Source organism: Phaethon aethereus (genome assembly GCF_964289735.1).
Source record: "Phaethon aethereus genome assembly, chromosome: 12".
Taxonomy (NCBI): Eukaryota; Metazoa; Chordata; class Aves; order Phaethontiformes; family Phaethontidae; genus Phaethon; species Phaethon aethereus.
Window position 1 is genome coordinate 22,578,145 of NC_138588.1, and position 14,449 is coordinate 22,592,593.

At 43.0% G+C, this 14,449-nt stretch overlaps 1 protein-coding gene across 1 annotated transcript in view; it reads right to left on the reverse strand.

Annotated features, from left to right (window-relative positions):
* Nucleotides 1–14,449, reverse strand: part of ARIH1 (ariadne RBR E3 ubiquitin protein ligase 1) — a gene marked incomplete at its 5' end in the record, with an annotated part of 64,296 nt that overhangs the window by 33,181 nt on the left and 16,666 nt on the right. Inside the window, one exon of the mRNA XM_082005017.1 lies at nucleotides 5,412–5,479. Within this exon, the coding sequence (XP_081861143.1) occupies nucleotides 5,412–5,479 (68 nt within the window). The remainder of the gene's footprint in view (nucleotides 1–5,411; nucleotides 5,480–14,449) is intronic.

Below are 14,449 nucleotides of genomic sequence, written 5' to 3' on the forward strand. Positions count from 1 at the left end.
CCAAAACAAATGCAATCCGCGTTAAGATTTCACCACCATCTCATACAATTTCACCTACATCTCTCCTGCAGATCGCTTGCCTTAATGCACCCTAAGTGATGTCTACCTGTCTCCAGAGCTCCTTCATGTTAGCAGCTCCATTTTAATTTCTGTTAAAACCTCATATTCTTTTCCGTATCTCTGTTGATGAGACCCATCGTGACACTTCGTACCACTTATGCTGCTAGGATCCTCCCAGCTGTCTGGGGTTATTTTTCCAGTACGATGTCTGGATCCTCCTCTGAACCAAATGCCTCCAACAGATTTGTGCCAAGTCATTCATTAACACTGACAACCATTCATCCCAAAATTAACCGATAAGGGACTTACTAATAGGTTCCATCTCGTCTGCTACTTCCCTTTTGAGCAGAGTAACTCCATACACACCATACCAACAGCTGAACGCAACGATTGCCCCATATTTTGTATCATATAGCTGCATGCCATCATCTCTGTTGTGAAATGTGGGAGAAAAAAACCTTTTAATTCCCTCATCGCTTCCTTCACAACTCTGAGGTTTTTGAGTTCAACTTCTCCCTATTAAAAGGTTGTTTCTCAGTACCTCAGTCCTCCTCTTCATCTTAAGGAGGAGTTACAGCACCTTTAACAGTGTTTTAAATCCTTTTCTCACTTTGCAATGCAGATATTCAGTAGTTTTAGCACTTCTCGTGCTCAAGAAATGTTATAGACTATTCAACATTAGACTCTTTGCTCAATATAGCTGACTTCAACTGGTTCTATTAGTTTTTCAAAATTCATTCTCTTCATCACAAAGTTGTTTTTTCTGCTACTTTAAAATGAACCGACACACCAGTGAATTATTTTCAAGTTTTTCTATTATTTTTTCACTGCTTTCCAACACCAAGTCCATAATAGTATCAGGTCTTTTTGGCAGATCAAGCTGTCAGCTTCTTTATTTCCTCAAAATTTCCTCCTGCTGTTGGTAACTGCCTAATCACAATTTTCTAGACATAATCAAATCCTACCCAGGGGACTGTAAAAGATAAAAAGTCTTTTCACTGAAAAAAAAAAAAAAAAAATGCTTCTAGTACACACTTTGGGATATTTACTTTAGTGAAAGGGCATTTGTGAATGTCAGAGAATCAGTATACTCACAGTAAGAGATATCTTCATACCAAAAAGTCTGCCATACAGAATTTTTCACCTGTTCAGCTGCTGCTGAATAGTGTTAAGCACGCACTTGCCCAAAGCAAAGGAGACAGCCAGGTACCTACAGAGAGGAGTCACACCCTGAATGCAAGGGGAAGAGGCAATCTGGGCTAGCAGCCAAGCCACTGGGGCAGTCCTGGCATCCGTCCTCTGCTCAGATGGAAAGCAGACATGCGGCCACCAAGATAAGCACCTACAAGGGACTGCAATACCTCTGTCTGTACCTCCAGGGATTAAATTGGGCCTTTGGTTACATGCTGAATTACTTTTCTTAAAAAAAAAAAAAAAAAAAAAAGGAGAGCGCAAGAAAAAAAGAAAAAGAAAAAAAAAAAGAAATGACCAGGAGAAGGCACATGAAGCAGGATAGCTACATTTTAGACTCTTCTTTATGAGTAGATTCGTCCTCAAAGTTGCCCTCACAAGGGACAGATGCTATCAGCCACGGTAAAATTGGAAGGTAATCAAGATAAAGTTGTAAGCCAAAGCACCTCCTTCACTTATTTCTGGGGTTACCTGGTCAATCCACACCTGCTTGTCTCCTGTCTCTATTAACCAAGCTTGCGAGACAAAGAGGAAAGCATAATATTCAACAATCTTTATTCTCCAAAACACATGCAGCACATCAGAAGCTGAATTCAGGTAATTCCTCCAGTACCCACCTCCATCCTACAAACAAATCCACCCCAAAACACCAATTTTGCCTTTGGACACAGTCAAATAATTAGTGCCTCCCCAGTGTGATAGGGCAGTTTTTCAATTGTAGCTATTACTTCATTAGAAGTGGAATAAATACTTGTAACATATCTGCCCTCTTAATAACGCCATGCAATTACTCCACAACAAAGCTGACACAGACAATAATAACCCACTTATTAAAAACATGCATAGCAATATGAAAAAGCCATGGAGAGGTTTTCATGTTTTAAAACGTGGAAATTTTCAGCTCACAAGCTCAGACCTCGTCCCACTCAACACTTCTCAAAAAAGAAGCCACTTCGTTTATCTGCTTTACTACAGGCAAAGTTTGATAAGGCCGCCCGTAAGGTCATGCTGACTCACGATGAACTAAGGTAAAACAGACACTGGTTACATACTGTAAATATATGCCATTAAGCAACTGAGTTCAAGCTCTGACTTGGTGTGAAATTAAATACCAAAAATTGCACCCAAACATTACATCTTAGCAAGCTTTAAACCCACCCAGACTGCAGGCAACAACAGGAAGTTCCTGGGAAGTCTTTCTAATAGTTATTAGGAGTAAAAGAGGCCAAATTTATATCAGTTTAAGTGTTTAATGTAAGAGTCTCCCAGGAAAAATAAAAAATAAATCTAAGTCTCCAACAGTGCTGCAGCACATGGATTCACTTGGCGTAGAAGAACACTGCGTGTAAGCGCCTTTGCTTGGCGCCCGTGAGAAGTACAACAGTAGCAGTTAACCTGCTGGCTCCCCAGCACGAGCAGACACCCTGGCCCCAGGGTCAGGCTCAGCCTGGGTACAGCCCGCAGGGTGCTGGGTGCACGTCGATAGGCAAGCCAGCACACAAGTTCAGTCATTAGCGAGCTGGAGATTTCAGACCCAAGACTTTTTTGGGGTCAGATGCTGGAGACACAGTGAATGGAGCGTGTTACTTTCAAATAAAAATTAAGTTTGGGGTTTTTTCCCTTAAAAAAAAAAAAGCAGTGCTTACATTTATTTTGTTGCCTGAATAGAGCATGCCTCTCCACCTGACCGTGAATGCTTCCCAGTGTTTTTCAGCTTGTTTACACTAGCACAATATTGCAATAAGATTATTTGCAATATATATTGCAAAAATTTGTGAATTTGCAAAATATATTGCAATAAAACACACAAAGCCAAGCAAGTCTCAAAAGTGCTGTCAGTTTTGGAAGAATAACCAAATCTAAATTTGGGCTTAATTAGCTTGTCACATTAACCTGAACAAGAACAACCTCTATTTTAGCAAAAAGGGGTGATCTGTAGCAAGCTCATGGCATCATTTCCAGCTCCATCACCATTTTAAACTGATTGTTTTGCAACCTGGTTACTGAAGTGACCACCCACCTCCCACCCTTGCCTTCACCTATTAAGACAGTGATCACAAAATCCTCTTGAACACTAAAAGCCAGCTCTCAGCCTCTTCCCCAGCCTCCTGCTCCCGCTTTAACCCAGCTGAGCATCAGCAGAGCACTGCAAAGGGCTTCAGGGAAGCTATTTGGTGAAGAAGTGACAGCAGTGAAGAAAGCAGCACCAGCTACCTGAGAGAAAATATTTTAATGTTTTTCTAACACAACAGGACATCAGCACCAAAACTGTGACTAGTGTGCAATAGGTCTGCATAAGCAAGGGTCACATACTGCATTACTCACAGGGGTAATCCTATAGAATTAAGATAAGTATTTTAATGAATATGTACCAACAGTAAATATTTATGAAGTCCACAGGTAAACATTTACACATACTTAAAGTGTCTGGGTTGGAAACTGTAAAAGCCTTAACAAACATGGAAGTGGCTGACACTCCTCTTTAAAAAAATCCACAGCTCGATTTTATTTCTTTTTTAAATTGATGGCAGCCTTAAACAAGCTTTCACTGAGAAGGGAAAAATACCTATTGAATAACAGATGACATTTCAGTACACTTATGCAGAGGTATCTCAAAGTGAGATGGAGATAGCCAACGAGAGTGAACTTTAGGCTGACCAAAAGAACCAGCACAAGGGGAAAAAAAAAAAACCCAGAATGAACAGACACATGTTATAGAGAAGGACCTAAATCAGAATGCTTAACAGTTGTAGCCAGAGTTAGATAGCCTCAATGTGACTATATTTGTAACACACAGCTTTCTTACTTCCAACATGAACTAAAAGAGGTCAATCTCAGGAAAGAAAGCAAAGACTAGAAAGCTTAAAAAATATAATAACCTCAGGAAAAAAAAAAAATCTAGGCCAAACAAAACATAAGAGATACCTGAGCACCATCACTAACTGAAAATGTTATACAAAGGAGGATAAATGTGTCCTAAATCCATTATCCTCAGAGAGGGGAAACACTTGAACTCCCAAACTACTAGCAGACTGAAAGAAACCTGTTGCTTTTCCACACTTGCAGCCTGCATAAAAGAGCACCAAACCACCCGGGCTCAGCCCACAGCACCTACAGGCTGTTAACTGGTACTTACCAGTTCAGCACTACTACCAATAAACTGTTTCTGCGCACGGTTTTATAGACTACAAAGCATCCCCTCTCCTCATCCCCTGATCACCAGGCAAAGGGAATGGTAATCAAGAGAAGGCCAAACAAACAATCCTACCAGGCATAGAGTCATCCTGCCCTCACCCACAACCCATCCACTTGTGTCTCTTAACAGTTGTTAAGACCAGCAAAGACCGTAACAACCCATAAGTCCCTGTACTGCCTTTATGCTGCGCCCGGTCCAGACTGATTCTCCCCCCAGCTTCTAGAAGTAAACTGGATTCTCCAGCTCCCTCAAACTCTCCTCAACAGCAACGCTGGCATTGAAAAAAAGGGTGTGTTACCACTGTAGCTGGACTTGACCTCCACTGTGTAATAACAAACTATAAAATGTACCTTTACCAGCAACATCCCGCAACAGCTGGGAATCAAAGATGAGAAGTAATCATAAAATGCTCTGCTCTGAGGGGGAGAGGCAGGCAAAATTCAAGCCATTACTTACACATACACACTGAAGAAAACCTAGCGCTGCAAAGTTGAAGACGAGGAAGGCAGATGCACTTTATCAGTACCCTTTATCAGTCAAGAACAATTTCGTCTCAGTAAAGACTAACAAATAAACATGTCAGGAGTACTCATGCTAGAATGACATGCAAGAGCAACTAAATCCAAATCCAAAACAGTTGCAAGATAACAGGAACCTGTTTCTGCTTGCTTTTTTCCCACAGCCTGTGAAGATCCTGTGCCTGTATGCGTTCAAACTGGGAGGCACCCCTTCCTCCAAGGGGCAACTCCAACTTCCAAAACTTCTGAAGTCTAACAGGCATTATTAATATTAAAAACAAAGTGTCAATCTTAGCTGGTAAAGTTTAAGGGGGAACATTTAGAGCTTACACAAGAGATCTTCCTGCCACATACTGTGCATTCATCCATTCTCACATTAATCCAGTAATAACCATTTCTTGCAGGTCTGAAGCAAAATGTGGCTGCATGCTAAGATGGCTGCTTACCTCTCCATCAGCTTCTCTTTATCCCAGTTGAAATGGCTAAGCAGTATTCGAGTGATAGTCGCTGGATTCTAGAGAAAGAAAAGAAAAATAGTAATTGAGTAACTGCTTGACCAAGTTGGTACAGTTATGAGAACATCAAGCAGAGCTTTGAATAAGCAAATGGGGAAATCCATGTGTCTGAGAACATAATTGTGCAGACAATACATGTTAACTAACGTATACTAGAAAATAGTTTTTACTTGACAGATAGAAAAATGAAAAAAACCCAAATCCATAAAACAAAACGACTATATAAAATGAGAATACAGTTGAAGGCTTAAGGAACAGGTTAGTTACTGCTACCACGACAGGTGCCCTCATGCCAGTATCTCCATGTCCAGCGTGTTTCCACAATGTAAACCCAGGGTGTTTCTAAGTGCAGGAAGGGCTAATTGCCATCCATCCTATCCATTTTTGCCACAAGCTCCACACTGTTTGCAGAACAAGAATATTCCTTGTTTATCACAGCCCCGATAACCAAAATACTTGGGCTGGAAACTCTCCTAGAAAATAACCGGCTGCCAGTGTAAGACGACAGTGTCCTCTGAAGTCTCCAGATGCTCCCAAAGCACCCCGAAATTCAGAAAATACCATGCAATTATACAACTAAGGAAAGAAATACAGCCTAGAAAGGTCCAAAAAAGGACCGGAGAGAAGAAGCTGGTTTTCACTGGTCCACAAGTTCTTCTTCCAACTTAATCGTACCATCCGCCAAGGGTTTGGTCATATGAGAAACATAACAAAGCATATGGCTCCTGTTACACCCCAGAACTCTGTTTTCGCTCCCTAAATCCAAACTGTCTCAGTCTGAGGACATGCAACAGAGGCAACAAAGAGCGTCCTGAGAGTGGCTATGTGTACTTTGCCATTTGACACCAAAATGGAAGTTTGCCTAAGGGCAAATTTTCAATGGACACTCTGAAGCTGTTGAAAAGTAGCACATAAACTAGCAGTGTGATTTTCTGAGCCTGCGGGCTATAGCTGTAACTCAAAGCTGCCAAAAGCCAGTGCTGCCATCCAAAGCAGTGATCCCACCCCATTCTTACCCTCAGCCTCATGCTTGCATGTCCTGTGCTCACCAGTCCATGCTAGCACAAGCCATCTTATAGCTGCAACGCTGCAAATTACTGGCTCAGAAATGGATCTTTTATTCTTCTTTTTCTTTAAGTTGTTTTTTCACTTTTTCCCCAATCTGTTTGGCTACTTGACCACACCAACAGCTGCATTAGCACAAGGGAGAGGGCAGGAGGGGACAAGCGGGACAGCATCTTTCAGCAGGGACACCAACAAAACGTTCACAGAACTAAAGCCCTAGGGTCAAAATGTAAGCACAAAGGACTAGCCTTGTGGTTTGTAGTATAAAAATGACACTCCTTTCCTTCTGCAGTGTGTTCTTACTCTTCTTATTAATGCCAGCACAGCGTGGTTAACGCCAAATTAAGAAATTTTTCCAGCTTAAAAGACCCATATGAACAAAAGCAGCTTTAGAAAGGTTAGACCAGATCCCTGATCCGGTCCATGTGGAGCCCCATAAACAGCTGGGACAGCAAATCTGCTACACAGTATGGGGCAGAAAAACCAGAAACTGGCCTTACCACTCTGCATTGTGAAAATGCGGCCCCAGTCCATCTTTGAACAAGTCTCCCAGGCAGTACAGATCCAAGCTCCTCACTGTAATAATACAACGAGGTGCGTGGCCGACCACCACATGCGAGTGGCCATTACGAAACAGCGAGGGAGCACCCTGACCTTCAGCATGCTAGCAGGAGTCGGGGTAACAGTGCTGCAGCCGCCTGCTAAGGGGGCGATCCCACTTTCAGGCATATTGACCCATTTCCTTGCGTCAAAAGCAGCAATGGTGCAGCTCCAGGACAAGCTGGACTAACTCGCCGCTCCGTCGGAGTAATTTTCCCCTCTCTTTGAAGCTCTCAGACAAAGCAGCAAGGTGATACACCTCGCTGTGCAATCGCACGAGCATATACCCTGAGGCAAGGGTGAGAGGCTCTTCGGGTAACAGGATGGTCTTTGCACCATGTCTATCTCCTTAGGGAGCTGCATCCTCACCTTTTTCCCTGCCAGTGGGGCTGACAAATGCTCTGCCCAGCCAACACTGCTCAAGCTGCTATAGCCATGCAGGAATCATGCTCCAGCATGGAGCTCCCCCCCCACCATTTAGCGGGGGCGGGGGGCAGAAATCAAGAAAAGTCCCTCTGATAGCATCAATCCTTGATCCAGCCCAGCACGCAGCAGCACAGAGCCTGTGCCAGCACTGCAGAGAGCAGCAAGCAGCTGAACTCTTTCAAGTCAGTCCTAGCACCAAGAAGCTGTAGAGGAATTTAAAGGTCTCCTTCACCAAAAGGCTACTCCAGCGTCAGGGAGGACACTGCAGCCTCTTTCAGGGCTTTAGTTTTTAATCTTTCCAGGTTACTTTGTATTTGGGTTTCCACAACATCTTTTTCTGTGGTACTATCTGTATTACGTAGCAGTACCTAAAGGAGCTCTTAATAGCTCACAAACACACAGGTTTCCTAGAACAAATTAATCAAAGCTGAAAATATACTTTAGTAAACAAACCGATCTTACCTCTAGATTATCTGGGTTATGATACCAGCTCCTGTAGTCAGTACAACTTTTATTTTTAAAAAATTTCCACATTCTAGGACAAGTCTTGCCTCAAGCCAGGAAATCTCCTTCTAAACATACCAGGCAGATAGCATGTCTAGGTTTCTCCATGTAATCCTTCCCGCACTCACATCTATAAAGCACATTACTTGAGCCCCTCACTCCTGCCATGCTCTAGAGCAACAAAGGAGTTTCAGACAGTAAAGCTTGCAGCTCTTCTCAAACGCAAGGACTCTCCACTCAGCCTGGGGATCTGCCAGATGTACAAAGAAACAGTATTTTCTTAATTTCTCAAGCAACAGCATTAAGAGCGCTTTAAATTAGCCTGAAGTCTTGCCCTACCTTCTGCTACTGCAGCCCACTTGGCCACTGTATTAAGGCTTCTGGGAATACCCATTAATCACTTAATACGCTAAGAGGCAACTGAGGTAGTGGTCTCTGGCTGACTTTTCGTTTTAAAGGACAGACAGGTTCCCCCTGCACTGAAGGGTAAGTTACGCCATATTAATGATGAACTAAAGTGGTCTGCAATGATTATCAAGTGTGACAAGGCAAATCCAGCAAATACCTCTCACCAAAGGACACGCGGTCGTGAAGAACAAGAGGGTCTCATTTCATTTGTGGCTTCTCCATGTTCCCAACGAAGCAGCACTGCAGCTTTCTAAAACAAGTTTCCCTACATCAGACACCCACCCCCCAAGTAACTCAGCATCACAAAAAGAAAGCTGTTTTCCCACTGCAATGGCAGTGTATGAAACAGCACGTTATTTAGTATTATACTCCAGACACCAGCACCATTGGCTTGGGGTATTATAACGCAAATATGGTGTGAGGGGGTAGATTTTACTAGCTTGTTGGCCTTTAGTTTCCTCTAGCTACAGCAGTATTTGTTCAAGCTGTTAATTAAAAAAAAAACCCACCAAAAACCCCACACACCAGCAGCATGACAAACTGCTACTAGAAATAGCCGGGCTGCCTGCTTTCTCCCCTCACCGCATCCGAGACCTAGTATTTAAAACTTAATTTAAAACTTAACTAGTTGTTTCGCTGATACAGAAGGCAAGGCTTAACACAACTGTGCCCTTGCTCATACGCAGCGTGGATAGCAACAGAACTTGAGCTGGCATTATGCAGGGAGGACTGAAGAGAGGGAGGGAGGCAGCGCTAAGAGGCTTGGTTTGCATAATGTAAACCACAGTTAAGTACAAATGTAAAAACCTCTGGCATTAGGGATTGTTCTAATTTAAGGCAAGGCACACCAACAAGGTACCGGGTAACAGCTGCTCCACATTAATTGCTTGCATGCACACTTATCTTGCAGTTATTTGAGGGCAGCTTTGGAGGAGAAAAATCACAGCATCTATCACAATGAGAGGTTAGCTGCTGCAGAGCAGCTATGTCCTGTAACTCGGTCATATGGGGTTAAAAAGACAGCAAAATAATTTGATGTTTCCACCTGTTTTGACACTAGTGCTGCTACAGCCCTGCCGCTGCTGTACGACACCTCAGCGATCACTTTGGACGCTCGCTCTGCCCAGCATTGCAAAAATTAGCAGAACGTTTAAACAACGCCAGATTACGCAGCGCTGGTATGTTATAGCTTCTGTTCTGAAGCTGGATGGGCTTCTCACTTGGCACACAGGATTACTGTCTGCGACTCTTACACCACAAAGATTAGTTATGAACAGGCTACGATGCCGCTCAGACGGGATTACTGCTTAGGCTTGAAGCTGCAGCGAGGAGAAGCATGCTTTTACAAAGGGTATTTTCTGCTTACAAAGACCTCAATAAGTAAAGCAGCCAGAACCAGAGAGTGAGCAAGGCGACACGTTCAAATGCTCCATTTTCCTCCAAATGTAGTTTGATGAAAGCTGAAACAACAGATCTAATTTACAACAGCCACCTATTAAATTTTACATGTTGAAGCCGAGGAAGATCGCCTAGAGCTGAGGGCAGTGAGCCTGTTGATATCCAGATAGGAACGAAACCCGAGGAAAAGCAGCCATTTTGTTGAAATTTCTCAGGGTGCGTTAAAAAGACTCGCTGTCACAACTATCTCACTAACAAAACATTCATAACAAAGCTCTGCCCACAGAGAAACACAGTCAGTCCTTCAGCAGTGATTTATTTTTTTTAGGTTAACAAAACAGCCAAGTCCCAAATGGGCTTCAGACAGATCCCACTTCACCATCGCTTTTCACTGGAGATATTTACATTTACTATCTTTATCTATGTTGTCATGCGCAAGCACACCAAAGTGAGCTGAGATACAGGGATGGGAAACCTTGAAAAGGTCTGGACTTGTCCACAGAAGCATTATTAATTGAAATAAACCCCCTTAATTTAATAGAATTGGAAGCTCGGTTACTAATATCTGAGTTAAATTCTTTTTGCTGTCAAAATAAGAAAGTATGAATTGGAAGGAGGAACCTGGATGCACTTAAACGCCTAAATGAATTATAAGTTAAAGATTATTAGGACATTAGCTTAAACCAGAATTTCCACACAGCTCAATTTGCTGAATGACAGTTTGCAGTACTTGATCCATTCATGCTTTCATCCATCAAGACGAGCTGCGCCATTAATTCTTGCAGTTATTACTGACAAAAGCATATTTTGGGAGTTCAGCTTCTGACCACATGCTGGGAGTTCCTGTTTCAATCTGAGCATTCCCTGCAGATAAAAAAACCCATTTAAGAACAACTTGAGCTCAGATCTCCAGCAAAATCCTCTCCCACTTCCATGAGACATGGTATTGGTAGAGCCTTCATTTTGTTTCTTTCCATTTCGTGGTTGGTTTGGGGGTTGATTTCTAAACATGGCAGCTTTTGTGTTTCAACAGTTTTCATTCTAACTGCAGAATCTATTTCCCAATAGCACCAGCTTTTTCAGACTCAGTACAGCAAGATTGAGTTTGATACAGCTTCCACTTCAGTTTCCTACACAACTGCCTTCGCACTCATGAGTCAAAGTAGACACCCCAGATACACTGGCTTTGCCCAAGCCTCACGCATCTGTAAATGGTTCAAACCTCATCAACATCCACAGCTATATTCCACGGGTGCATAAGGGACATAAGATCATATTTAAACTCCCCAGCAGAAGGAAACCGACTGGTTTCAAGTCGGTTGAGAGCAAAGAATAAGTGTTTTGCTCGGTGGTGACGTATCGCCCACACTGGTAGAGGAGCAAAGGGCCATGAAAAGAACATCTCAGAAACTACGGCTGTCTGAAATAACCAAGCAGCGCAAATATTTGCTCTGGTAAAGCAGCACCCAGGGACAGCATGTCACACCACCACTGTAAATAATTAATCAGTAAAAAACCAGGCTTTTGCCAATAGTAGAACTCCAAGTGGAAATTCCAGCTGCCCTCCAAGCATGTGCAGGATCAAACAGCAACTCCAAAGCTTGTCACCACACACACCATACCATGGAAGGAAGCATTAATAAAATAACCAACATGTCACATTTTACATTAGCAGGTAGAGTAAGCAACCTCACCATGAGAAGGTTTAGGAGACTTCTTGATAAATTAAGAGACTTTTGGCTTGCCTCAGCTGTAGCTCTCATTGATGGTCTGGACACCGGTATCACCAGGTGTGCTGCAAGTCTTTCCCCACCGCTCTCCAGATGACTTCAGGCCATGGAGGTGGTGCAGGCAGGCATGCCCCAAAACCTCAATCGAGTCAGACTGGTACAAACAGGCAATACTCAACTGCATGAAGTGCCACCACCGAGCAGGAGCATGACACCCCCCCCCCCCCCCCAATATGCCTTCAATTACTTCAAAACACAACACATTTGCACACTGACACTCCTTTCTGAAGGACAACAGCTCCTTCTCCACCCACAGCACACAAGGGCAACCAACACAACAGACCAGGCACTGTACAGCTGCTTCCTTTGGTAATAACAAAGTGGAAATTGGCCCCAAAATTCTGCAATAACTAGGTCATCTACTTCGTTTTAGCACCACTGCTCTTCAGTTGCATCTCTCCTAGCCCCATACATGTAACCTTAGACAGAAACATAGAATAGAAAGTGGTTTAAATAAGGTTTTAGCCTGCATCACGTTACAGTAAGACCGGCATCATAAAGCTTGCATTGTTTTGCAAGTGCACTGAGCGACCTTCATTTGTGAAGATCCATTCACATCTATTCTTTCAGAATCTTACAAGCACAAAAACTCATTTCTAGCAGCTTAATAAAATTCCCAGGAACCAAATGTAGAAGATGAGATTCAGGTGTTGAGTACCTTCAGGACATGATCTTCTGAAGAAGTTATCTTCAAACTCACTAGCTTTTAAACACCAACTGAGCATGCTGAGAAGCTGCTGGAAAACTTTTGTGTAATCTAATATTCCCTGGCTCGATTACAGACAGAACATAAGAGGGCTGTTGTGAGAAGATGACAACAGCAGCTAAACAGATCAGTCCACCACCACCCATCCACACTCTCCCCTTCTGCCATGCCCCGAGGCTTGAGAGAGAATTACACCACAGGCCATTTCTACCATGAGCCACCTCATGGCTGATGTGGCCAGTACAACACACTCAGGTCAATCTGAGACATTTCTCATCTTCTAAACACCTCTTACAAATAACAACAAAATCAGTACTAGTCAACCTCTATGCACCCACTGAGGATATATGGTCTTTGCACCCTACAGCCCAACTGAAGCCACGCTAAGTGACTTCTGCACATCACCCAGCTCTGAATCACCCAAAAATGTACCCGTTTCCTGCTACTGGCATTTCCAAGCAACTCCACATGAAGCCAAGCTGCTTCCCTGTGACACTGCCAGTCACTGCTGACCTCCAGCTGGCATCTACCACTTCACTATAACTTCCCATTAACACATACATCGGCTTCAGCTTCAATGTTGATCACCTCCTTAGCTTCCAACATCTTTCTTCATCTCATTAACTTCCCTTCACACATCATCTCTTAATTTTGAAAATTAGGTTTTGTAGAATTACTGAATTAGTACCATTACATGATGGCACCAAACGGCAGCTTGATACTATGATCTCGGTTTGTAGTAACCTATCTGCACTTTAGTGATTGTTTCTAGCTCTGATGAACATACACTCTTTCAGCAGAGGAAGATAATAAAAAGCAACTTTGGAGAAAACTCTTACTTCAGTTAATTGGTTCAAGAGACAGAAATGAAGCAGTCAGCTGCTTTACATTTTCTCTGAGCCTTTTGGAAAGTTTTCAGATTAATGATTAGAAGCTGCAACAAAGATCCATTGTCTAACAAAGCTCTTAAAATCAGAAAAAAAAAATACTAAAGCAACAACTCCAGGAAGAATTAGCAAATTTGGAAATGCAAAAACTGAGTTCACACCGTCATACTTTTAAGTAAAAGAAGATCGGATGGATTTGCCACGCAGCTCAAGTGTGCTGGGCAGCACTGGCTGATGCCAATGTCAATTGGCAGATGACTGCAGCAGCTCTACCACCAACTCAACACAAATTAAAAACTGCATACGGGCTACGATCAGGGAAGGTATTTTCCAGTATTTCAGCTACACTTGCTTCCATACCAGGAGATCTATGGTTTGGTGACAGGATACAGAGAGATGTTAACCTTTATTTTATATATTTAATTTGAAGACCATTTTGGCTTCTACTTGCTTTTGCTACAGTTCTGGAGTATAAAGTCAATCCTTTAAAGAGCAAAGACCCACAGGTACAGAGGACCTGTGAATTCAAGCAAGTTACGCCACTGTACGCTCCTTGAGGACTATGGAACAAGAGGTCTCCAAATGTACACACTTTCACAAACCATTTCTCACTTGAATTTTTTTAGATTAAGGAGCACTGTTGTTTTACTGCCCACAAAGGCAGTACCAAACCAAGTACTTCCCTCCTCCTGGTGTCTCCCACCACAAGCAATCCCAACATATGAGCAAAAGCTCAGAAAATCTGCGTAAGCAACAGCTGTAGTTTCTGGCGTTGCCACTGAGCGACTATAGCTGACATACTGAGAGAGAACCGGAGTGGGAGCACATGGGTGCCAGAGTACGTTTCAGAATGGGTTTATTCAACCCATTGCCTCCCACTCAGGAATTTGCAAAGACTTGCCTTAAAAGAGTAGGAGAAGGTGATGGCATCATTTCCATATAATTCTTCCAGTTTACTATTTCAGTATCTCCTTAATATCGCCCGTACGGAGGAAGAAAACAGCGTGCAGCACTGCAGCTAGGCTGTGGACAAGGCGATATTAAAAGCTCCAAAAGAATTTTGGCTACCCTGAATGTAAAGGACCCACAGGTTCACCCAGGTAGAGTCTGGTAATCACCAATTTCCCCCTCATCCCAAACCTTCAGTCAAGATCCAGCGCCTCACAATGTTGCTTCTGGTAGGAT